Source organism: Scleropages formosus, chromosome 1 (assembly GCF_900964775.1).
Source record: "Scleropages formosus chromosome 1, fSclFor1.1, whole genome shotgun sequence".
In the NCBI taxonomy this organism is placed as follows: Eukaryota; Metazoa; Chordata; class Actinopteri; order Osteoglossiformes; family Osteoglossidae; genus Scleropages; species Scleropages formosus.
Window position 1 is genome coordinate 45529979 of NC_041806.1, and position 26486 is coordinate 45556464.

Below are 26486 nucleotides of genomic sequence, written 5' to 3' on the forward strand. Positions count from 1 at the left end.
ACTCACTAAGGATTGTGTTCTTACATACGTGGAGCCGCTTGATGGGAAGGATCCTCCAGCACAGGGCCGCCACTCGAACTTGACCTTTTCCAACCTCCATTGGGGATTTGTCGCACAGCCTGCTGTGGCTCAGGAAGTTTCCAGAACTCTCTTCCCCGAGAGTGTCCTCCTCCTCGCAGGCAGGCGGTGTGCGAAAGGAAGATGAGCTCGGAATAAAACGGGAACCGAAAATACCTAAAGACACCTGATCTCTCCATCTGTGTGGTAAAATCAAGTTCCTGCTGTCTCTGCCGTGAGGAGACTTGCCACACAGAGGCCTCACTCAACGCAGCATCTCAGCGCTAGGAGAGTTAATGAGTATTATTTCTCTTTGTCAGGTGACCATGTTAATCAGCTCTACCACTTTACACTAAGATATTCTTATGGCATCAGTTAAGGGTAAGTACCTTCAGCGGGGGTACTATGGTAGGAGTAGGATACAAACCATGAACCTTCAGACTGCAAGGTACTAGGTCCTCAACATTTTCCCCTGCTGTCCATTACAATGATCACAGCTCAATAAATGTTACAGTTTGATATTAAAGAGAAAATACAGGTGGTTAATGAACTACCAAGGGCTTTGATTGGTATCACTGATTTCAGGGCAGAAACAAAAACGGTCTTTCAGTTTTGGGCTTTTTGCTTAATGATGCTGGGGGTGTCTACTGCTGTGTTCCCTCTGCAGGCTCCAGTGGTCTCCCAGGTCTCCTCAAACCAGCCTGCTGACTTTCACTTTCTCGTAGTTACTCATTTCAGAGCTGCTCCCTGTGGACCCAAAGGTTGCAGGTTTGAGTCTCACCTCTGGCTGTAGTACCCTTGAGCAATGTACTTGCCCTGAAAAATTGCTCCAGTAAAATTACCCAGCTGTATAAATGTGTAAATACTTAGTTATCAGCTAAATGAATAAAAGTAAATGTAAATTTTACCCAGGATCTCTCCATGCACGTAATATGTTTGGACTCATTCATCATAAGTGGGGAATTCATGCTCCTAGTTTTACGCTTTCACCGCAAAGGAATTTGTGAATGTTCAGTGAGAGTTCAATTTTGAACCTTCAAACTGATCACTGTGTAGATTAGTTCTAAATTAAAATTAGCTGAGCGGTAATTAGTCGACTGTGTTACTATCTTTCATTTTATCTGTAGTGGAACTAACACTTAAAAAATCTATTAGCTAATTATTGTTAACGTGTCAGTGGATCTTATCCTCACTGCAGTTCTGTGTAGCTGAGAACATTGTTTAAAAATAGGATGTTAGATGTTCCACATGCTCTCCCACAATGAACATTTCCAGAAACTGTGCTGTTGGGAGAAGTGTTTTTATTTCTGTGCAGTGAGTTCAGGGTCATGTGTTTTGTTTGTGTTTTGAAAAGGTGAGAAATAATGCAGGGAAGGGGAAAATGTCCCAGATTGTACAGAACCGTATTGCTAGTGCTTATCTGTTGATATTGGCTGTGCTGTCTGTGAAGGTTAGCTTTGCGGACTCTTAATTGTGATCAGACCCTAGCATAGATGCTGATTGGATGAGTGGAAAGTAGCCTCTCCTTGCTCTGTCCAAACAATATTGTTTCAAAAGCTTCACATTCTCTTGGAACAGTGTTGCATAGCTCAAGCCTGATGGGTGTCGTAATCTCTGGGTTGCCTAGATGTCCTGACTTCCTGTGTTATTGCGTAACAGAAAAATGCCCATGTGTAATAAGTGTTGAGAGCTTTCACTGTTTAGAGTAAATGTTCTGAATGGTATGGAACCAGCAGCCTTTTTGTTGGTTTACATCTTCAATGCTTTCTGCTCGCCACAGGTTACAAGTTCAGTTTTGCATGCATGGCTTAGTTTGAAATTGTCCTTTTAATTACTCAGGTACTGCATTCTAATCTTTTGAAGTATCTGTGTATGTATGATTATAGTGGCTCTCCATACTCCATGCTTGACAAACACTGTACACTCAGTCCTTATATAGAGTCCTGTACAACACTTAAATTAAAACGACTTATGAAAATACATACCCTCTCTTTTTTTTCTTATTTTTTTTTAACATGTGGTAGGCTTATATTCAGCACAGTGGCATTTTTGTATCTTAGTTGTTGTTTTACTTCCACAACAGCTGTTTTATTCTGTGCATTGGCTTGTCAGATGTTTTGGAACAGAAATACAAATTTAGTGTTTGAGAACAAAAAGGTTTTTGTCTCTCAGTGGTGTCACTTTAGTTATTTTCCTTCAAATGCACTTCTTCCCAAATAAAACCAATTGTATACTTTAATTTATAACAATCTCAGGCAAACACACCCATCAGTTAAGTTAAATATGTCTCAGCTGAATCATCAAATTATAGCAAATTCATTTACTATTAATTTACTTAGCTGAAGCTTTCCTCTAATGTGACTTGTCATGGTAGGTCTTTGACAGTGCTTCACCTATTTATACAGTAGAGTAATTTTTACTCTTCACTTGTAAGTAGGGGCAGCTGTGATGCTGCTGATAGTGTAGTGGTTAGAGCTGCTGAGTTTGGTTCTGAAGGTTACTGGGCAGCATGGCGGTACAGTGAGTAGCGCTGCTGTCTCTCAGTGCCTGGGTGGTGCGAGAGAACGTGGGTTTGATCCCTACTCCGTGTGTGTGGAGTTTGCATGTTCTCCCCGTGTCTGTGTGGGTTTCCTCCGGGTGCTTCGGTTTCCTCCCACAGTCCAAAGACATGCTGTTCCGGTTTCCCCGTATGAGTGGTAGAGAGTGTTCCACTGATGTATGGATGAGTGACCCATTGTAAGCAGTGCATCTAGCAGTGTAAGTCACTACGGTGAATAAGGTGTGTGGGCTCATAACACTACATAGTATCCATTGTAAGTTGCTTTGGAGAAAAGCGTCTGCTAAGTGAATAAATGTAAATGTACTGGTTTGAATCTCACCTACTGCTGTAGTACCCTTGAGCAAGGTACTTACCCTCAGGTGTTCCAATAAAAAACAATTAAAATTACCCACCTGTATAAATGTGTAAATAATTGTAAGTAGCTTAACATTCTAAGTTTCTTTAGAGAAGTGTCAGCTAAATGAAAAAATGTATTAACTCACTTATATAAGTGATTTCAACATCTTTTATATAATGAATACCCTTACACTAGACTGAACCATTCATTAGTGTTCAAGTATCAACAATGAAGTATCACGAATCTGTATATAAGTTTCTCTTCCTGCTAATGCAGTGCACACTTTGTATTTCCTATGAAATGTATGTCGCTTTGGAGAAAAGCGTCTGCTAAATGAGTAAATGTAAATTAGTTGTGCTACACAGTTCCTCTGTGGAACTGTGCTTTGCAGAGTGAAAGATGTGGGCAGTGATCTTGTGAACTTTATTCCTTTTTTGTAGTTTGGCTCACAGATATTCATGACAGTGTTTCCATCCAGGGTGTAACTTGTCTCGCCCTGTGCTTCCAAGATAAACTGCAGACCTATGGGACCCTGTACTGTGCAATCTGTTATTGATAATAAATGGATAACAGAAAATATCACAAGATGAGCAAGAACTTATGAATTTGTTACAAATATACAGTATTTTGGCATTATCATTGTCATCCATTGAAATACCTAGTATTCTTACATTCTTTTTTTTTTTTTTTTGGTTCCCCCTCATAACAAGTAATGGTAACGTGACCAGGCTCACAATGGGAACTCACCTCATCCTGTAGTTTTATAAACAGCAACCGTTATGTGAAGACATTTTAATTCATTTTTGAACGTTGTCTTGTCTTATTGGACCACTTAGTCCAGAGGGGGATGGGTTGGAATGAAAAGTAGCTTCTACTCGATTCTCAGTGAACATTAAGACCGCTCAGTAAGGCCTGATTTTGACCTTCTGTGCCAGCAGGCTCTGGTGCCCCCTCTCCAGCATGGCTTCCAGGCTGCGAATCCACAGCGTGGCCCCCAACTGCTTCCTCATCGACAGGCAGCAGCATTAACCGTGGCCGCCGACACAGTACAGCTTCCGACAGCGGCGACACAGGCATTGGCACGTCTTGCTCTGACAGCGTGGAAGGTGAGCTAGCTACATATATGTATGTACACGGTGTGATATCAGAACATGTTGAAGTGTGTTCCTCTGTCTGTGGACAGGCTTTTTGAGCTGCATCAGATAGCCATGATTTTTCATAAATGTGGATTGCTTTTCACCCCCTGAATGGGCAGTGTTTTCAAGAAGTCAGGGGCTACTTTTTGTTTATAATGTTACTGATCACATGATGAAATGTTTTCTTTAGTGTTTGACTCTGAAGATGGAGCAAATATATGTGGGCTGGGTTACGTGCACACGAGTGGATGGGGATCAGCTACTGGTCATTAGGGAAGATGCAAAGCTTCAGCTTGATGGTTGTTTATCCATGCGCTCACATCCCCTTTCCAGGACTCCAGTATGCTGTCATAGGTTTTTACGCAGTGCTTCCTGAATCTGTTATAGGACTTGTTTTTGTTATTGTTAGTGGTTAGTGGTGTTGTTACTGTGAGGCTGCTTCTTTAAAGTCTGCAACCTCACCATGTAACATCTGCAAGATATCGTTGCCTGCATGACAGTTTCTATCCAGCCACGGAGGTTCAGCTCTGGTTACTCCTGCACGTGCCTGGCGGATGTGCACTCTGGCTGTCTTGGCAGTAATTGGGTAATTCTCTGGTATCGAAGTTGCAGGATTCTACCAGGAACCATGGAAATTGAATTCCTGTAATGGGCCTGTGAGTGGCCACCCCCCCCCCCCCCCCATTTGGTCATTAAACTGCCATGTGAATGGAACCCCTTACTTAAATGTAAAGGCTACACAGCTGTGTAGAGTTGATCATATTAACTCTGCGGGAGTCCAGGTTTACATCCCACAGCCAGGCAACCAGCTGCCTCACAATATCTAGCACCAGGTGCGCGCGCGCTCTCTCTCTCTCTCTCTCTAAATGGGGTGGTTCCTCGTACCCCGCTGTATAGCTTTTGAACATTGTCATGATAGTGTTGAGTTTTTTTTAATTTTATTTTAAAAGGAGCAGATACCTAGGTTGAGAGATTGCCTACCTGACACATGATCAACCACAGGTCATCTGAGAATGTATGCTTGGTAGCTGCTTCCACTTGGCTGACTGCAGTGCCCTAGATGTCCTGGCACAGCCCTGGGGGGAAGCCCTGGGTGAGGTGGTCCATAACGAAGAACAGCTGTCTCTCCTCTGGGGTCAGCCATGCTTGCAGAGGGAATTCTGGAAAACCAGAAGGGGTCCAGTTTAACCAGCAATATTGACTTAAACCTCATCCCATCATCGTTGCACTTTCCAAAGCATTCCGCAGGGTCTGAGCCTATTCTTTTTATCCAGCAAGTCCACTGGAGTAGGTTATTTACCCAACAGGTTACAATTCCCTCGTAACAACTCCCCACTCATCAACCTTCCTGTGTCCCACAAGATATCGTTAGGTTTATTAAGATCTGGAGGGATGTATGTGTTGTTGCTGTGTATCCTCCTGCTTTCATGGGTGGGGCTTGATGGCAGCAAAGATGTGGTGGTAGCTTAGATTCATAGCCCATCCTTCACTGTAACCCATCCCATTTTTTGTAAGGACAGTTTTCAGTCATTGTGATGGTGGCAACCTTTGTCTCCTTCTCTTGCCTGGTAGTACTGATGGACCAGACCTGTGGTGATCCAGCCCATGTGAATGTGGATGGACCAACAGCCCCATGCCCTTTTCCCTACATCTGATTGCACATGCTGGATCTTTGTGTCAAATGCAATTTTCTCCTTACCTACTTAAGAACAGGATTTGAAAGGTTTGTCCTTGGAAGGACTTGTGCTTGTGGTGCAGGAAGTGGAGTGTTGGCTATCCTGCACACACACTTTTGCAGCAGTCGCTAAACCTTTTTATGTAGCTTCAGTGGTGATGGTCATTGTGTCCTTGAATGAAGCCAAAGTGAGCTGTAACGGAGTGCAGCCTGTCAGGCTTTGCTGTTTACTTCTACTTTGAGAATTTCAACACACTTTGACACAAAAACACCAATTCTTCATTCTGTGACATTTACGTTGTCTTGGGGCAAATGCTTATGATGGCAGCTTACAATACGCAAGATATATTTACCATTATGCATTTATTGAAAGAATTTTTCCAGAACTACATTTAGTAACTGATACCATCGTTTTGCCTTTAAACATCACTCAACTAACTGTCTTAAAATGACATTTAAATTGCAACTGCAAAGATAATTTCAGCAGAAGTTGTTGGACAAATTATTATTTTTTTTTAGCTGTTAGGATATTAAAAGACTGGTCTGAAAGTTGACTTTTAATACCCTAAGTGCTGGAAGGGATTCAGCAGTTCTGAGGGACAGGGGAATTTTTTTCACCACCTCATTGGTACCAAAACTGAACTTAACACCGCTGGTGTCAGTCAAAATATTAATCAGGCCATTCAGGGTAAGTGATTTACTCGAGTGTCCTGCAGCAGGGCAGTATGCAGTGACTCTGACATAACTAGTTGAAACTGGCAATGAACAGAAATATGACATGAGGAATGCAGTTTTTCATTGGGTTGCTGTTTACGCTGGCATGTTTCATACTCTCTCTGACCTCTCTGCTCGGTTCTGTTGGCTGGAATCTATGCAAGAAAAGGGCCCCTATTCCTGGGGATGCCGCATAATTGGCACATTGAACCATGAGATTTACGTTTGGCTCACCCTCCAAGCCTGCCTCCATCTTTCTGCCAGCGTGCCGAGATGATCCGGGCCAATCTGGTTCTGACCAATTCACCCAGCCCCCACAATGACGCATCTGCCTGGCCAATTAAAAAGATTGCTGAGTCTTGAGCTCTTCTCTTTTTTTCCGGTTCCTGCTTTGCTTTCTGCCGAAACGATCAGATCTATTTTTTAGGTCACTTGTATGTAAAAATGACTGTTCTCAGTGTTTCTGTGTTTTGTTTGCATGTATTTAGGCCGTGAGTAGATGTTCGGGACGTTCGCCTCTTTATTTCTGGTGTATGTCATAATTAGAGGTCGACCTCATTCCAGTTCATTAGAAAGTATATGGTCCAGCCTGAGGACTTCTCTCTAATGAGGTCAGTGTTCCCCCCCCTCCACTGTTCTGCCTTCGGAATGGAATTATGACTTGGGCAGATCCAGTGGAGAGATGCCTGACAACTCCTAAGCAGAGGAACGTGTGTTTGGAATATTAGGTGTCTCAATCAGGAGTGTTCAGTTCAGGATTTTGTACAATTTTCCAAATTTTTACTGCGATGGGCCCATTTTAGGTTGTGAACGTTTAGTGATGCAGTGTGCTGTTTCTTAGTCTGTTGTGCTATAAATTAAACTGTAAGATTTAGCTCAGACTGCTGGTTAAAGGATTTCTCACTGCCGGCCCCTGTGATGGTCAAAGGCTGTACATTTTCTGTTTACCAATCTTTTATTTTTGGGTTAACAGCATCAATTTGTGTATTATTATTTCTTATTTAGCAGATGGTAAGAAGCACAGCTCGGCGGGTTTTTTTTTTTTTTTACATGCATGAGTTCAGTAAAAGGAGCTTGATCAATGGTAGTACAGCAAGAGCAGGAATTCAAACCTTGATCCTTCAGTTTCAGTGCAAGAGTTTCGATCATTAATCTGCTGACCTTGTATAAATATAAAATGAACACTGCAGTTCATCCTCATCTGAAAAGCTCAGCTGAATCCCACACCGTGTAAGCTGTTTGGTGTCTAGGGTGCCTCATCTATAGCATTGATCTTGGATTGTGGTTATAGGTCATGACTTTGTGTGACGGGTGGTGCTTTGAAGCAAGGCTCTTTGTTACCATCAACTTGGTCTTCCTGTTCCCCTGGCAGAAGCTCAGATGTCCAGAGGTGTTGAATGACACCTTCAAGAATCCTGGGAGGGCATCACTTTTCCAGCAAATGACTCTCTCCTCCTGGTAATGAACAGTGTTTTAACCTTAGTGGACAGGGGGAGAGAGTAGGCAGCTCTTCTGGCCAGCACCTTCAGGAACGGAGCTTTGTAGAAAATTCATGGCCTCGTAAAATCCTGTTCATCGGGCTGGCTTCTGGAAATAGGCAGAAAAGCCGTAATTTGTAAGGCATGCCGCTTCGCCGGTTGTGCCACTAATTATACACCCTTTGGGCTTTCTGCTCTTCCTCCCAGGCTTTCCAAGGTGCCTCTGGTTTCCGCTCAACTCTGTGAAGGGAATGATCTCTTGTTTGCTACCTCCTGCCAGGCCTCATCCCGTGAACCTAGTACCTACGTTTGTGGCTGATTAAAAACAGCCTGTTTTTGTGTAATGTTTCTCAGCCTATCCTGCCTCCTCGTGTCAGGAATGTTGAAGTTATTAATTTTTGAAGACAAACCTTTTCCAGTTTATTTTTAATTTTTTTTCAGTTTTAATTTGTTTGATTAACATTTGTTGTATAAATAGTGTGACCTGTGTTAATGCACAGTGCCCTAACAGAATAGGATGGTGGGGGGCACCTTGATTCAGCTCATCTTCAAAGTGCTGGTGCTCTTCAGTGTAGGTAATCAGTAACAAGATGACAAGTGTTTCACGTGTTTAGGGAATGAGTCGGTCAACAGTGTGCACTGAATCAGTTTTTGGAGGCAGTGTGTTTTTAAGTCACTTTAAATTAGTTTTAGCGTAGTTAATAAAATAGTCTTAATTATATTTGTGAGATTTTTACACACTAGCTCACAAATTAATTGAGGGAAGTCTTTATTACTAATTATTTGATGGTGACATGGGGAATAAAATGAATTAAAAACAGACTTCTGGGCCCTTATAAAGAGTTGAAGAGCTAGTATGCTCACACGGGTAAATATGTCAAATGAAGCGAGCTGAAGGTATCTGAGGGTAACTAAGCCGTACCCCACCAGCTCTAGTTCAGTCTGTGAGGAAGCTGGGTGACACTGCGTGATGCTCTCTTCACTCTCTCCCCTCACTAACTGACTTAATTTCTGTTGCAAGTCACCATATCTTATTTACATTGATGGAAACACGTTTCTGTTTCGTTCTTATGCAACATGGGATCAGGTCATGGTCACCAGCTTGGTGTAAGGTTGCAGCAGGAACAGGCTTGGTGGAGATGTCCAAAGGCAACTGGACCCCGCTGACTTATGGGCCAGGAATAACCTTGGAGGTGTCGTAACACACACACACACACACACACACACACACACGGGGTAAGGATGCTTGACATTCTTGGTCCATCTATTAATATCAGGATGTATGAAGCTCACCTGGCGCCAGTGTGACAGAACAGCCTTCTAATGACTGGTTCTGGGTACTGCCGCTGGAACCATATTTAACCCCCTCAGCCCATCCCCCAGTCCCATCTACATGCCCTACAGCTGTCCTCTCCCATTCTGCCTTCCTTGGCATTTGTTGCAGAAATGTGTTGCAGCTCCAACACATGGTGGGTTGAATACTGAACATGCAGTAGCTGTGTAACGCTTGGGGGGAAGGTGGTAATTAAGTTTAGGGTGTTCCACACACTTCTCAGATGAGCCCTATGGCTCCCTGTGGAAAAGAGGTAGGATGGGGCTTAGCCTCCGTTGTTAGGATTTCATCAGATGAGCGGCAAATTCTCCAGTCGTCGCTCTGTTGAAGGAGGGCTCCTGGTAGAGAGACTTCCTGGAAAATTGGATTAAGGTTAGATTGGTACCCACTTTTTAGATGCTGAGATGGCAGGGTTTGGCTTGTTGTCATTTGCATGTGTCAGGGTTAGTCATGTTTGGCTGTCAAGCAAAGGAGCTCCAGTAGGTCACTTCTGCCCCCCCCCCCACTCCAGGGGCTCTCCACATGACAGCTGCTCCATACCCATTATCGTAATGGTGCAGGGGACCGTTCTTGAATGTTTTCCAGTACTTGGGGTGTCTTGGGGTTCCTAGATGACTGACAGCTTTTTACTGATATTAGTTAACAAAATGAAGGGCACAGTGGTCCAGGTTGTAGTAACCTTTTTAACCTGGGAGGTACACATGAGCCCACGATGGTATGCTAAGTCTGTTGAGGTATTGGTATTTGTAGAGGTGCTGCACAGCACAGGAAGAAAATTGTATTATTAATATTGGATCACTTCACATAGGTCAGGAACCAGCCCTCCATCCCTCCAACAAAAACACCCCTTTCATAACGGAAGAAATCTGTTAGAAATGAAGTGCCCGGGGCATGTTGGGGCTCATGTGATCAGTTCTGTATCAAACGTGGTCAAGGTTTACAGCGTACCTTAAAAGAGCCACCTACACACAGACATACGCACATACTCAGCAGCAGCAGATAAATAAGACCTGTGGGACACTGTGATTGTATTCCCCCTCCTCACGTTTTCTGCCAGCCATTGGACTGGTTACCGTAGCGGCGCCTGTGTCATCACATTGACTCCCTCTAGATCCACAAAGGCTCCTGTCACTGCCAGCAACCTTGAGAAAGGCTCTGTTTTGAAATAAATGGGATGAGGCCTTCAGTGCTGTGGAGTGTGTGTGTGTGTGTGTGTGTGTGTGTGTGTGTGTGCGCGTGCGCGCACACTCACACTCAAGAATGTGGAATTTTGTTGCTCTGCCACCTCTGCTACTATGGGCATGTTCTTTCACACTGCCATCCTCTTGAAGACTTCTGAAGAATCCCAGCATGTTTGATCATGATAATTTCTCAGAAACCCGCTTACCAACCTTTCCTGTCCGTGCTCTGCTACTGCAGTGTTTGTAATTAATATGGGATTTTCTTTCTAAATGATTTTTACACTGCATGCAGGAAATTGTTCTAATAAAGAAATCCTCTTAGGTTTACGCAGCTCAGAGTTCCTTTTTAGCACCCGGACCTTAAAAACTAATTAGACGAAACGGCGAGTCTTGCAGATTGGACCTTTATGTTCTTGTGAAGGATTAGCAGGTGTTATACTGGCCGTCTGTTCCCTAGTCTTGTAGCCACAGAGGGGGATGGATATGGGGAGGGGGAAATGACAGCAGGAGGGGAGAAACTGCATGTATGTTTTGTTAATTACCCATGGAGGGAAGCCATGTGAGCAATTGGCACCGTCAACACTGTGCTGTAATTGGTGCTTGGATGTAGCCTTAATGCAGAACAGGAGACTTGGGCATGGAGGACAAGTAGCAACCCTGACAGAAAGGCTACAGGCACTCCCACGGTGTGTGTGTGTGTGTGTGTGTGTGTGTTTGGGGCAACTAAAATAGACAATAGTAACTAAGGAATGCTTAGAAGTGTTTGTGGGTACACTAAGGAATGTGTTGTCTGCTCTCCTAGCCTGGACCTTTTTAAAGAGGAATTTCCTCTTGACCGAAGTACAGTGCTTTTTGGGACGAAAGATTGATTGATTCACCCTCCGTCACCCCCTTAAGCAGTGATGCTCCTTCAGTTCTTCATGCCTCCCTCCAGGTTCCCAAGGAAACAACGCTTTGAGAAACAGCATCTCAAAGAACTTGACGGTTCCTCCTTGTGCTCGTGAAGCAGCGATAACGGCAGAGATGGAGTCACTGCAGGCCAGCGAGTGATAAAAGGCTCTAAACGGGGGAGGTCGTATTTCAGGGTTTTTACACATTTACGAGGCGAGGCATTTTCAGCCATCGAGGTCATCTTGTGGGCCTTGGGAGGCTTCATTAAGAGTGACAGTTAATTTACCAGCCTTGGATGGTGGACAGTATCATGCATTTCTAATGATGCATTGTGTTGAAATGCAGATGATCCCATGGTGGCATTTGAAAGGCCGGAGTAAAGTGCTTTTTCAGAAATGGAAGAAACGGTCTGGAGGTAAACTCTTCATAAAGAGTTTTATAAAGAAAAATGAAAATTATTGACTTGTTGGATTTCTTCAATAGTTTTTTCTCCCCTGAATTCTGTGGAGTTAATTTTACTTTCGTGTTATATTTATTAATATAGTTGATGCTTCCATTGTATAATTGACCCATTTGTACACCAGAGCAGTCTTTACTGGAGTAATTCAAGGTAAGTACATTGCTCAAGAGGTACTAAAACAAAAGGTGGGATTTGAACCTTTTTTTTTTTTTTTTTTTGGAGCCCAAAGGCAGCAATTATTACCACTATGCCACCTGCTGCCCCTTTAAACTAGTTTTTTTTAGTTCTTCCAGTTTGTTTGACTGTGGTGAAGCCTTTTGTGTAATTGCTCTAACCTATTATACAGGTAGGTAATTTTTACTGTATGTATTCAGGGTAAGTACACTAGGGCAGCTGGTAGTGTAGCAGTTACAGCTGCTGCCTTTTCACCCAAAGGTTGCCATTTGAGTCCCACCTCCTGCTATAGTACCCTTGAGAAAGGTACTTATCTTAAATTGCTCTATTAAAATTGCCCACCTGCATAAATACGTAAATAGTTGTAGGTAGATTAACATTGTAAGCCGCTTTGGAGAAAAGCATCAGCTGAATGAATGTAATGTAGTTGCTCAATTTACAAGTACACCTGGCACTGGAGTCCAATTGCTAACTCCTGTTGTTGTTAATAAATCCAAGCTCACTTTTACCACTAGTTCACCATCAAAGTATATGTAATCAAATTGTACATAAAATATTTATCATTTTTATTAACTTAGAATTAGTTATAACTAAAAATTCCACAACTCCTGTTTAATGTTTACTTATTTATCCTGTAAATTCTTGCAATATTTGTCATTTTGACCAGATACACACAGATGACATGAACTGTAAACACTAGAAATGACTTGAATGAAGGGAGTCCATCACTGCTATGCTGTTTTGGTGTGTTTTACTGCAGACTAATAGCTGGATGCAAACATACGTCAGGTTTGCTCTAAAAACCTATAAAATTTTTTAAAAATGGTGAAGAAAAGGCAAGTGTGTAAATCTGGAAAATGTTTAATCTTCCAAGATGTATAACTGAAATATTTGTGTAATGTGGACCGTGATCAAAGGCACTACAGTGGGAGTGAAGATTCAAATCCAGGTTCTTCAGCTTGTAAAGAGACACTCTAACCCATAAACTTTGTACTGTCTCCAGAAGCTTAGTTATTGGGTCTGAGCTTTTGGAGCCCTGTGTCATCCTAAAAAACAATTTCCATGATTTTTTTTTTTTTTTTTTAAATTTATTATTATTTCAGAAAATGAATGAAGCAATGAGCTTTGCCCTGTGAATGGAGCTTTTCTCAAATCCAGTTTGCATGGAGCACTGTCATTGGCACAGAAGGCCACAGGGACCAAATGTTCTGCAGGAAAGAAGTGCAAGGCATTCAATGATTTCTGCAGCTAATGTATTTTCAGTCCTCTCTGGCCATCCTTTATGTACTGTTGTAGTGCGGCAGTTTTAGTGCTTCTCAGCTTTACTATAAGCAGTACTTCACCACTGTGTAGTGATTATACACACAGCAAGCATAGCTCATGGCTTTATGTAGGTCGTCCTTTCTACCTTTTGTCAGGTTGGAGATGGACACATTAATCGAGTTGCTGTGACCCCGTCGTGGTCGTTCACCCTGCTCTGGGTTCCTGTAATGTTCTCCCTGAGGCATGGGGGTGTTTATACACACAGTCCCAGCATAGTGTCCTTTTCATGAGGTCAGATGCCACCTAGTCTGCCACCCAAGTGGAAATGACATCAGAGTTGCTATGCAAGTTGTCATCGCCCTCATCTCCCTCTCTTGCCAAACACTTTAGTCCATAAATACAGTTTAATATATATTTAGAATGTGTTGTTTTGTATAGCAGGTTGTGGTCATATACCACCCTCCCCTTTATTATTACTACTGTTATTTATTCATGTAGCTGACATTTACAGGTATGTTAGTTTTACAGGGTGGAGTATTTGTGCAGCAGCAGTAGCTACTGTTTAACAAAAACAAGCAGAATCCACTGGCCTTCCTCTGTCTCCAGAGATGTGACCTGCTCTGCACCTCCACATTGCCTGTCAGTGATGGCTGCTTTCTGTGAAGAAATGCCATTCTGATGAAAGGTAGATTGTATGGGTATGGGGGGATTGGGTGGAGAAGAGGACAACAGTCCTTGCAGTGTTTGTCAAGATAGAACCTTCAAGCATCTCATAGGATCATCTCAGCCCTGACAGCCACCTTGTTATAGAAGTGCACACTGAGCATGCTTACATCAGGCTTTGCGTCCTCTTTGCAGAATGGAACGTGCTTTTCTCATGTAGCAGTATTGTCCCTCCCGCCACTGGCTACTCTGCAGGGCAAGAGATGTAACTCTGTCCTCCAGTGTGATTCTCTAGACCCATACCCCTTCCCTTAGTCTATTTGGGCTAACCTGTGGAAACGAGTGAATGGGGTCTCCCAGGCCCTCCAGTGTCTGCTGTAGGGGTGCTGTACCGCTCATCCTAATGCCTTTCTCAGATTAGCAGATGAAGTGCCTGGGGAGGGGGGTTGGAACCATCTGTCACCTTGTAGGGCTCTGCACAGTCCTGACTATCACAGAATTACTCAATCCCCTCCTCCTACACCCTGGCATGTGCCAGCTTGATGGACCATTGCATAAGGTGCAAAAACCATGAATTTTCTCCCATGGCACTCCTCATGATCTTCGAATGGAAGTGTCAACAAGGCCTGAATACAGTGTAGGCTCAGCGAACGCCCAACACCAGGAAGGCAGTAGTATAACCCCCCCCATCCACACTTCCAGATTTGTCTCTTCTCCACTTAGCATGGTGTCAGAGCCACTCTCCATGGTGCTGATGCATGTTTGAACTGGTGGCAGTTGAGTTTGGGGGTTCAAAGTCAGTTGATCCCTTGCAGTGACACTGTTGGATGTTCAACATGAGGTGCATTGTGTTGTCTTTCAGACTCAGAGACTGAGATGGTTCAATGCAGCTCAGAGGGTGTATGGAGTCAGTGGGTGGCGTAGTGGTTAGGGCTATCACCCTGCGTTAAAAGGTTCCCGTTCTGCCCCCACTCCTGCTGTAGCACCCTTGATCAAGGTATTTACTATATAAATTAGTAAATCGGTATAAGAATATTTCTGTACTAACCTAACTTTCTAAGGTGCCTTGGACAGAGACATATTAGAGGTACCATCACCTGAATCTCAACTGTTCTGATGTTGGACCACTGTTTCCCTGGCAACTGTTTCCATGGTACTAGGAGCTATGTGCTGTAAAGAGAAACTGTTCTAAGTACATACAAACACAGGGGGATTGCCATTGCAGGGAACTTGATGGCATATGTATGTGAGAGGGTGGTTCACTGCTTAGTGTGCTGTGGTGTCATGGTCTGAAGCCTGAGGTTCTGTGGACATGTGCTGCATTGCACAACAGACTCTATTTACAGAGTCGTCCTCCTCTTTCATAATTGCATATCAGCAGCTTGTTATGTCACTGTACTGCTGTGGCACACATCCTTGGTACAGCAGTCCCTCCGGATGAGTGACATAGTCACACCTTGCAGTTTGATGCTTGTCATGGAAGCTGTCCAAGGTCTACACTTCTGAGGGAGCATAATTTCAGCCTTTAGAGGGATCTGGAACAGCTGCACTGAAAGAGAAGTGGAGTAGTGTAATGATGTGGAGCAGAGAAGTTCCATCTTTCTGCTTCCTACACAATATACATGTTCATCTCCTCAGAAACCCCGCTTGGGAGACTCTGGTCTTTTGGGTAAATGATCTATGATTTGACCCAAATAAACATAATGAGCTTCTTAATTGTGGATTCCTGTCCAGGAATAGACTGGCTGGCAGAATGTGTCCAAAGGTGGAGTGTGTAAAGTGGCGTAAGATGGAGTGAGGTGGTTCATTTGAATGTTTTTGGATTTGCCCTGGTTCTTCTGCTCTCTGGTTATTTGGAACACGCAGCGATGCGCGAATCAGAGCTTTGGGTGCCCAGTCATGCAAGTGAAGCTGGCCGGCCTAACGTGTCCACGTCCACTGAATCTTGTCGGCAAAGATGACCCTCTTGCTAGCACCCCATCGGTCCATAGTCCAGTACCAGCAAGCTGAGCAGCAACTGCTTGAACAGTCATTTTAAAGTGTGCGGCTCACCTGCATACATGAGAGCACCCCTAGCAGTGCGCACTGGTTTTTTTCTTTAATGCAAGATTGTTGGAGATGGGATATTTCGTTCATGAGCAGCATTCCAGGGGCCACTTGTGAAGATTGACGGAGAGGGAGAAAGTGCACAGCACCGCAGAGTTACCATGACCCATATTCTAGCTCGAGAGAGCACCCAGAAAATCCATGAGGTGTGCGTGTGTGCGCGCGTGCGGGAACATTGCCCCAGGTAAGAGAAGACCTCAATGCGTCTTTCACAGAGGCAGTGTTCCTCCTGCGGCAGAGGAAAGGGGCATGGGCTGGTACTCCCAAAGAGGCTTTCCCCTGCTGCAGGCTGCCGGGACCCAGGCACTGCCAGCCCTGGGCTTTGTGGCCTTCTGGGGCTGCCCTGCTGTGCTCTACTCCAGTGCTGCACAAATCAAAACCAGATGAGGCTTTTCTAGGTTTGGAACAGCTCTTTCCTCCGGCTTTAGAGAGAACTCCCATAAAAATGTTAGGCGTTTGAAAGTTCTGCTGCATCCTTATATAGTCAGCTGGCCCACTGTTCGCTGCTCCTGTGGTGTCACGGGTTGAAATAAGATGAAAAATATGCTTGTTCTTTGCTCTGGAAAACAATAAGGCTTCGGGTTTGAACACAACACCCATTCTGCTCTCATTCCTGTTTTCTTCCTTTGCCTCCCTTGTTCAGTGGACCCATTTATTTCAGCTGTCAGTTAATCAGCTGATCAATTTGTTTACAAATACATGGACACAAAGGCCTTTGTCAGGATGGGATCTTAAAGCTGTTGCAGTTGCACTTACCTGACCTTTTATATAACATTATATATAATGCCATATAAAACATGATAACAAAGTGTTATTCAACTGCAGTGGGTTTCAGACTGAAAGGTGCTGCCTCTCAGAAGTCAGATCTGAAATATAAGGCAGAAGTGGATGTCCAATGGACCACAGTGGACTGACCCGTTAGGACACCCTGATACTTCTAGGAAGATATACGACTGGTTGTTTGTTCGTTGTGGGTGGGGTGTCCATGCCCAGCTGTGGGGTCTTGTGCTGCCTTGGATTCTCTACCCACTGTTGGGGGAGGGGTGAAGAGTTCTCTGTCTCGGATGGTCAGCCCATCCCCTGGCTGCGTTGCAGTTGCTTGATGGGTGAGTGTCAACAAAGGAGCACTTTGTCAGGGCTGGTGGTCGTCCTTCAGCTGCAGTCCTCGTGGGCATGAATACCCTTGTGCTCTGTATGTATCTCTCTCTCTCCCTCCTTGCCTTGCAGTTTTTGCCAGAAGTACAGTTTGAACACACTCTGGCTTCTCAAGTTAAATGGCACAGTGTGTCTTGCAAAAACGGAAGACAAAGAGGGTGAGCTGTTTATGCTGAAAAACACACTGTTAAAGTGATACACATGGAACCAATCCAGTCGTGCTGGACAGTCCCTCCTCAGACTGCTCTCGTAATCTTTCATCATCTGAGCCATGGGGGGGCAGGGGACTCGAATAGATGTGATGCAGGTGCTCATACATTGTCGTGATGCCTTTCATGCTGTTCAGCCTTCAGTGAAATCAGCTCTGCTGGTGAGAAGGACCTTCAGCCCTGGCTGCTCCTCTGAAGGCTGTGTCCTCATACCAGGGTCCAGTACAGGCTGGTTCTCCCCCCCCCCAGGAAGTCAGCAAGGTGCAGTTCCAGTCAGTAATTACAGCTCTCACTGCTTCTCAACTACCAGTGAGCCTTGTTTCTTCCCAGTCATGTAGGTGGAAAGTGCCTGAGGCCAGTGGTGTGCTGCCCTCTGCTGGCCAATGTGGATCTGTGCTGTGCTGTTAATGTGCGTGCATGAGGTTTCCTAGCCTTTTTGGCAGAAATTTGGGAGGAAAGTGTGTACAGTTCAGCTTTTCCCACTTGGCTTAAGTGGAAAATTGGCTCAACAAAATAGTCACACAAATAACTACAGCGAATGCTCATAGCTTCACTTTGCTTTTAGTGATTTGGTTTATATTTCTTTGTTCATGGGTACTGGTGGCAAATGACTCCAGAGCTAAAAAATTTTTTTTTTTTTTTTTTTTTTTTTTTTTTTTTTTTTTAAATTAACGCTTAACCTTCATTTTGATTCTGTACAAATGGTTCTGCATCTGTCTGGCCAGATGTGTTGACCCAGTGAGTAAGTGCAAAGTTGCAGACTTATGTAATGTTGCATGTTATGCCATCTAGTGACAAGTCAGTACACTGCTTTTTGTTAAGAGTTTCTGTGTGCGAACCCTGTTCCCCATTACAGCTGGACCACGATGTTGTTCCTTATTCTATTCTACTGTCCTTCCTCATCCCAGTCCTCCTTTGTTTCCTCCAACTTCCTTTGACTCTGACACATGAATCACTGCGTTCTCTTCTCCTGAAACGAAAGACTCTGCTGCAATGCAGATTCCTCCTGCTAATGCAATGCAAGGAGCTGCTGTGGGCGGCTTTCATTTTTTTGTTTGTTCATTTCCAAATGCGATTAGCGCCGGTTGGGGGTCAGTACAGGCAACTCTTTCGGGCTCCATCTCCCTTAGATGCAAACTATTACAGCCAGCAGTGTTTTCACTCAAAGCCTTTTCCATTTTAAATATTAATAATAGTGTCATTGTTTAATGATGTGCCTGTAGTGACAGGCACACACACTGCAGCTGCCATTGGTGTTAATCTCTTGAAACATGAAACCTGATCATGGCTCTCCTTGTTTTGTTTCGGAAAGTCATGATATTGCCCAGCGTGTTCGTGAGATGTGGGATTCAGCAGCAACTCTTGCATAGCGTGGGCTCCAGGTTTCGGGTGGTCTGCCGAGGGCTGCGAAGGATGAGTCACTCATTCCAGCGACATGGCACTGTGTGCCCGGGTTCGTTCTTCCAGTACATGCCGGAGGGAGGGAGGGGGAGGGGGGTGCTTCACTCCCATGTCAGTCTTCTAACATTTACATTTATTCATTTAGACGCTTTTATTCAAAATGACGTTCGTCTCACAGAAAATACAATGTGTTCTCTTCCTACTGATGTAGAGACTTATGTGCAGATTCGTGCTTCTAAAGCAATTACATCATATGAGCCAATGTACATCACATGAGTAGCTGCGTAACGGTTTATCTAAATCGACAATTCCTAATCACATTCCTAATTTTTAAACATTTACATTTCACGAGTAGCTGTGTGAAAGTGTATCTGTTGTTCAACAATTATGATCTGTTATACAGCGTGAACATTTACACTTCCTAATATCCACAAGCCTTCTGCAAGCCACCCCAAACCATTCTACAAATGGGTCAGTAAAAACTATTTATACTGAAGTATTAAAAATGATCAGATGATGACACCTCTGTGTGTTGTCTGAGAAATGCTTTAGTCTGCAGGAAATAGGCCAGTATCTTACCTTCGTCTCTCTGCCACTAATGTGATCATAACATCTGCCCAATAGGGGGAGGCAGAGAGCAGTGTTCAGTTTTTTTCCACTCTGTTTTTAACTCACAGTAGGAATGTCCTTTTGATATTTTGATTTCTGAAAATTTTCCTTGAATTAGAGGAATAATGAGCATATAATTCTGAGGTGAAAATGGGAATGTAGTTTTTTGCTTACGTGGTCTGTGTCTGTGTTGTTGTGCTGCTTATTGCTAAGTTGCAGGTTTGGACATCACTAAGCCTTAAGCAAGACAACTTCTTCTTTTCTTTTTCTGAAGCCTCTTTCGAAATGCAGCAGAGGTTTTGTGCATCGATTGGAAAAAGCAGTGGTACCTGAAGCAAGTCTGTCTGAAGGGCTCCCAGACCTAGAACTCTGGGGGACATGTATCTGCCTCTGATTTTTCAGTGTTGTCGTCCTCATTTCTGTTGTTGTCGTTACTATAGCTGTCATTTTCTTTTTGCTTCTGGTTTCCTTCTAAGTCCAGTTGTTTTTCTCACACAGATCACTCCAGTTCAAGTGGGACACTGTCCTTCCAGCCTCTGCGTCCTCACGGCTGCATCCCCACGGCACACGTCATGCCCTCGCCATCCAGCTCCAAGCTGGATGCCTCATCTTCCAGAGGCCCCTGGAGCACCTCGCAGCCAACAACACCCGTCAACGGCCCTCTGGACATGAAGGACCCACGTCCAGTGCGCCGCTGGTCCTCACTCACCCGTCTGGCTGGCTCTGAGAAGACCAGCATGCGAGGGGTCATTGGAAGTCGGGTGGAGGCCCACGGCTCGCTGGACCGCGGGCTTCAGTACAGCTCCCGACTGGGCAGCCTGCAGCACAGCCTGGAGACCTTCCGCCTGGACAGTTCCCCAGGTTCTCACACATTTTCACCAGGGGCAGAGTCCTGCTACAGATACGAGCCAAGCGCCACATTAGAATCCGGCGTTACATCACCCCTCAAGCCCAGCACCCTGGACCTGACCTTCAGTGCCTTGCCCGAGAGCAGGACCCCAGTGACCCCTCTTCACACCCCCGGGCAGAGGAGCACATCCCTTGGACACAAATCAGTGGGCGGCTCTCCCATCCAGCCCGCCGTGCGAACCCAGATGTGGCTGAGTGAACAGATGCACTCCAACCCAGTAGAGTATCGGTCTGGCCAAGACCCATGCGGGGGCAGCCCCTGGCTGCAGGAGCAGCAGAGAGAACGTCTTCGGCAGGAGGCAGAGTTTGCGCAGGTGCGTGTGACCTGTTGAGGATGGGGTGTGAGCTGTCACTCTAATGAGGGTTTCTAATTCCGATGCAGAAACCAGGTAAGTATGGCAGTCACATTTCACGTGAAGCATGACTAACCCATCGTATTTATTCCATAAAAAGTTAGCTGGCTTTTTGCATACATAATATTGTTGATGGAAAATATTAGTGATGCTCGGCTCACTATTTGTTTCAGCCAGCAGCGATTCTTTGTTCCATGAGCATCCCTTGGTGCAGCATGAGTGTTGCATGATGTGACAATTCAGTGACATGTAAATCAACTCACGATTCTTTTATTTATTTGCAATGTCTTCACCACTTTGAGAAAGAACAATGGCAAAAATATGTAAGCAGACTGCAATTTCTGTTTACCAGAAGAGATGCCTGCACCGAAGGGATTCACTTAACTTACTCGCTGGTTAGAATACCATGCTACATGGCACAAAATCACAGATGGAATGTAGGTGACTGGGTAGCTGTAGGTATGTGTTGGACACAATGCAGTGATTATTACATAGCTAAATTGTGAAATTAATGTGTTGATGCTGCTTCCTGTAGGAAGGTTATGTGGAGAGGTATTCAGAAATGTCAGACGAGTTTGCAGCTAGTTAGCTTGTTTTTACAGGCTGAACTGGCTCACGGCATGTAGTATTTGTGTCGATATAACGCATGTAAATTCTGCTAACTTTTATCCGGTGACTTTGAATTATGATGTTATGTCCAGGTCAGTGCTCAAAAAAAAAAAACAGAAAATGTTTCACTGCTCATAATGTATTGTGGATGACAAGCCAACTCTTCTTGACATGAATGTGTTTTAATTAAGAGAAAATGTATATGGTTGCTATTCTCCAGATGTGAAGAGCTGTTTGCCTTTTTATTTGCCTGTGGACATGTTTACATGGAGAGAATTCCTTTGCATTTCATTATATTCAAAGTCTTTGAGATAAAGTGTGGCTCGCCCCCTGCTGGGGCAAATGTGCATCTGACATGCCAACCCCTAGGCATATTTGATGCAGACATGATTAAAATATTAAATGGAAGGAAATGCTAGTTTAATTGCTGCATTTTATTACTCAACATGCTTCACAAGACACAGCTGAGATAAATGCCCCGCCACAAGGAAGCAGGTAATAAACAGATCTTTTGTGTGTGTTTAGTGCAGTGGAGTCCATCCTACGAACAAGTGATTGAACACACATACAGTCTTGCCGGAGACCTGCATCGATTTACCCGTGGATTTGAAGCATTGTGTTGTCTTGGTTTGCACATCTTATCCTTCATGGTTGAATCGGAATCTCTTTGTCCAAAAGCTTGGATGCAGTCGTGTAAAAAGCAATATTTCATTCCCAACTAAGAGTGTAACAAAACGGCTACACACATCACTGGTTTAAAAAAAAAAAAAAAATTGCAGATTAAAAATAATCAATTTTCCAGATACACATTAAGCCCAGTCTTGGACTTGACTGCACTGTTAGTAGAGATTCTCATCTTAAAATCTTAGTCTAGAATTGAGCTTCGTCTATCCTGCAAAATGCTCCCTGCCTCTTATCTTTTGGTTATATCTATAACTTTACAGTTATTAAAGGGAGAATGCTTTTGTGCAATTATTTGGCGTAGTAAATAATGTGCAATAAATTTGTGTTTTTCACGTTTTATACATAATCAAGGTCTTATGAAAGGTTTATTGATTCACTGCAGTGAAAGCTTATAATATAAAGCAGCAGCCCAACAGCAGTTTTTATTAAGATTTAATGTTTTTCTTAGTTACCACTTGGGCACCTGTTTTTAAAATGTATTCTAGGGGCTGATGATGTGAACATTTGCCTGAGTGACGCATGTGTAACAGTGTGATGCTCAGCAAGAAATCATGTTGACCTCAGATTACATTGGTTCACTGCATCAGCTATCTTAGTTATAATTATTACACCTTTGAATTTTTGTGCTTATTTTACTTGTTGATGTTGACATTATGGCATGAATTAAGTTTAAGCATTTTTGCCAGTAATAAGCTTTATAGTCGTCATACTGTTAGTATGACAAAAATAAATTTGGTACTTGGAGGTGTTACCATTTCATGCTACTTGGAACGAGGAAATCTTTGAGAGCCTCCAGTGTTGTCCTCAGATTAAGTGGAGGAGCTTAACAGTGACTGGGTTTATTCTACCCCCAGAGGAGGGGGGAGGGAGTGCCTCCATCTTCTGTCATCACTTTCCCATGAATCAAGCCATGCGGGAGCTTGGATCAAGGTCACATAAGTTTGACCAGAATAAGCATCAGGATCAGTACCACCACAATCAGCAAGAAGTTGAGGATGAGGTTCAGGCCACGGTTGTTGACCAGATCCATGATGCACCAATGCTGACCGCTGCAGGTTTGGGAATGTGACGTCCCTGGATGCGATGATTTGACTTTTTTTGGGAATCTTGGGAGATGGGTTGCTCAAAGTCGACACTCTGCAGAGCCTGGCAAAGCGTGCACCAACCTGGGCAGCTCACACCATCCTGCTGCTCGTGCACTGTGGCTGTGCAGGATGTAGGAGACAGGGCAATGGTCACACACACACAGGGAGAGACGTGCTCTTGCCCCCTAACATGTACCTCATCCAGTCATGAGCTCTGGAATGTGATTTGTGCAGAGCTTCTGTACCAGGGTTCTGCTAAGAGAACTAAAACTTGCCACACGAGTCATCTCTTTACAATATCCTACTTTTCTGTTCCTTCGGGAAGAATGGAAGAATTATCTGTGGGTTTTGAATATGACTGGAATAGCTTCCAATAACATTTTGTTGAGTTTAACTGTGTATCCAGGCACCGAAATGTGGGTTTCAGGTGGTTCTCTCCTGGATGCTATCTTATGCACTGTTAAGAACTATGTTGCATTTCTAATAATATTATGGCATCTCCCTCAAGTAAGTTTGAGAATGACTTCATAACTCTGTATAATTTATCACGCTCTGAAGTGATAACACGCCAAATAAGATGAATTTTCTCTAATGAAAGTTCCAGATGCCGAAGGAATGTCCAGATCAAACAAGTGTATGACTATTAATTATTGAAACTGTGCCTGCTTAACTGGTAGCTTCTTGTTACTTCTAAGGTCATGGGAAGGTCAGGCAAGACTTTGCAACAGAGAATGGTTCATTAAGACACAGTTGATTCCCAGTTTGTTTTCAATACATACCTCATTTATTTGAACACAGCAAGCATAGGCACAGCACAAAACGAAGTTTAAGCAGAGAGGTGCAAATGGCAGGGAGGCCCAGGAGAGGAGTTGGAGGAGTGCAGGCTGAGGTTGCGTGTCAGGTGGTGCTCATGACGTGAGATCTCGTGCTCAGTTCCTGGCCTTCATCGGCCTAGCTTTTACCAGCAGCCATTCTCTCTGGTTAGAGTGGGCCTAGAACCCAGACAGACAACTGGGTTCTTCCCAGCGGCTGTTCCACAGGAGTGGAGATTGATCATGCACAGTTTGACCAACTAACACAATCTTTGACCTTCACACAAATTCCCTAGAAGGCTTGTAGTCCCCTCCCTTTTGCATATACCCTCAGCTTCACCCCCTGTAAAGTTCACCCAGTTGGGTTTCCACAGGTGTGACTTCACCCCATCACATCAACAGGAGGATGATGTAGATGAGCAGTAGGCAGATAAGGATCAGGCAAAAGTTGACAAAGAGGTCCTGCGTGTTCTGCTTGGCCTGTGGGGGCACCTCTATGTTGGATGCCCTCCGGATAGCTGAGCGGGTGATGTGCTGCACTTTCTCCATATTGGCAGGAAAGAGTGTGGTGAGATGTTTGGCAGTGGTTCAGCCAGGAAGTGGGGGTAGGTGTGAGGATTAAGAGGAAAGTGTGGACACCAGTTGCAGCTGTAGGTTAGCACTGAAAATGGGGTGGAAGAGAGAGAGGTAGGAAAGGGTGGTGCTGGGTGTGGCTGTGGAGGTCCGATGAGCCCAGAGGGTGAGTGAAGGAGCTTCACAGAGCTGAGGGGATGGAGCAGCAGAGAATTAAATGAGTGGACAGGCTGGAAATATACAACTTGGCATGCAGAAAAAGGGGTTTTTCATTTCAAAAGACTGCCATTTGGACTAAGAGTTTTGGAGCTCCCATGCTTTATGTTCTGACACTGAAGTATTACATGCACGCCTATACAATGGTGCAGTTATACAGCATTGTGATACTGCACGGATCTTCAGTGTTTCCTGTACCAGTCACTTTATTTACTCTTTTCCTGTTCTTTCCTTTTGGTAGTGAGATTGACAGACTGAGTCATAGAAATCGCATATTCCACCTACGTGGCCACTGACAGGTCCAAGTGCTGCTGCGCTTATTTAAAGACTTTTTGTCACTGGGATACATCAGTGGCAGAGGATGCCTCCCCACATCGTTGTCTGGCACAGGTCGCCTCTTAACTGATCTAAACCCTCTTCTCTATAGCTGTAAATGTATTCTAGGAGGACGGGACAAGTCTTGAAACTGACAGTTGCACATGAACACATGGATAGGCCTTCCCCAAGACTGGTTACATCATTACCTCACCCTGATGCAGACCTGAATCGTCCAGTGTGTACCCCCCAGCCCCCACCCTCTCCCATTCAGTCCAACTACTGTGCCTTAGATTTATGGATAACACTGTCAGTTGCACACTCAAGCTTGTCCTGTTTCAAAGACAGGCTGTCCTCTTACCACTAATTATTCCAATAAAGATTTATTAGTTGTGATGGGATTAGTGCCGTATTTTGAGTCTCTTCAGCTGACATCTCTGTGGAGAACCGAGGGCCAATAATACCATTGTGGTTCTGTAAGAGGGCTCGATCAGAAATTCCACTGTATGGGTCATGCTTGCATTTGCTGAGGCTTGTCTGCTTTCATATCCTTGAATAAAAGTTACGCCTCCTAAGGCACTGCTTGCCCTGCTCTCAACCAGACCCGACATGCTGAAATGTGTTTGCTTTGAGGGGGTTTCTCATTTGTCCACTGAAAATCGGCAACAAGGTGACAAAACCCGACGTCCGACGTTTTGTCTACACCACAATCCAACCCTGCTATCTGGCCCACTCTAGGTATGTGCTGCCAGTTATTCTTAGGGATGACCTTTGTGCATGTTGTGAGGAAATTGGTGGTTTGGAGATGTTGGGGTGGTGGGAGCAAAGATTTTTCAGCCCTTCCACATGCTTTGAACAGTGACAGATCTGGACATTGGAGGGGTAATTAGATATTGGTGGAACTTGTGAAGTGCTCGTTTTTGCCCCCAATAAGTCAACATCTGCATTGCCCTGTGAACTTACATTTATTGATTTAGCAGATGCTTTTCTGTAAATCAACTCACAGCGGTTTACCTATTCATACAGTAGGTAAATTTTTTTTTTTTTTTTTCCTGGAGCAATTTTAGGCTAAGTACTTTGCTCAAGGGTACTACAGCAATAGGTCTGACTCAAACTTTGGACTGACTTGGATCTTTTGGGTCCAGAGGCAGCAAGTTTAATCACTACTCCACCGTGGTACTGAAACAAAAGACAGTTCTGTGGTTTCTGAACCTCTGCAGTTTTTGCCAGACTTTTTCATGCAATTATGGGTAGAATTTGTCCTTGCGAGCATTAATTGGATTTTTAAGTACGCACTCCAGCAATCCGTCCTGCCCCATGCCTCCAACCCACACATCCTGTCCCTCCACAGTGTACTCTCACTGCTGACTTGGCCCATGTAAACTGACACTCCTGCCAAGGAGAAATATCTTTGCTCTGAATGCGAAAGAACTATTACTGTTCAGCATCAGTTTTGCACAGTAAAACTGGATCCAAGTTTCATTGTTTATGCACCCATTTTATTTTTTTTAATTTAACTGTTAGGCAT

At 44.1% G+C, this 26486-nt stretch overlaps 2 protein-coding genes across 7 annotated transcripts in view; one reads left to right on the top strand and one right to left on the bottom strand.

The window, feature by feature from the left end:
- Window positions 1-26486, top strand: part of cep85l (centrosomal protein 85L) — a 54344-nt gene that overhangs the window by 7947 nt on the left and 19911 nt on the right. For 3 of the 6 annotated variants that reach the window (XM_018742505.2, XM_018742502.2, XM_018742503.2), the window contains exons 2-3: window positions 3893-4060; window positions 19901-20625. In XM_018742505.2, the coding sequence (XP_018598021.1) occupies window positions 3893-4060; window positions 19901-20625 (893 nt within the window). Of the gene's footprint in view, window positions 1-3889; window positions 4061-19900; window positions 20626-26486 lie in introns of all 6 variants that reach the window. The other 3 variants (XM_018742504.2, XM_018742500.2, XM_018742501.2) reach the window with 1 other exon arrangement.
- Window positions 23387-25561, bottom strand: pln1 (phospholamban 1). Its single transcript, XM_018742506.2, has one exon. The coding sequence runs from the start codon at window positions 24401-24403 to the stop codon at window positions 24245-24247; it is 159 nt and encodes a 52-aa protein (XP_018598022.1). The 5' UTR covers window positions 24404-25561; the 3' UTR covers window positions 23387-24244.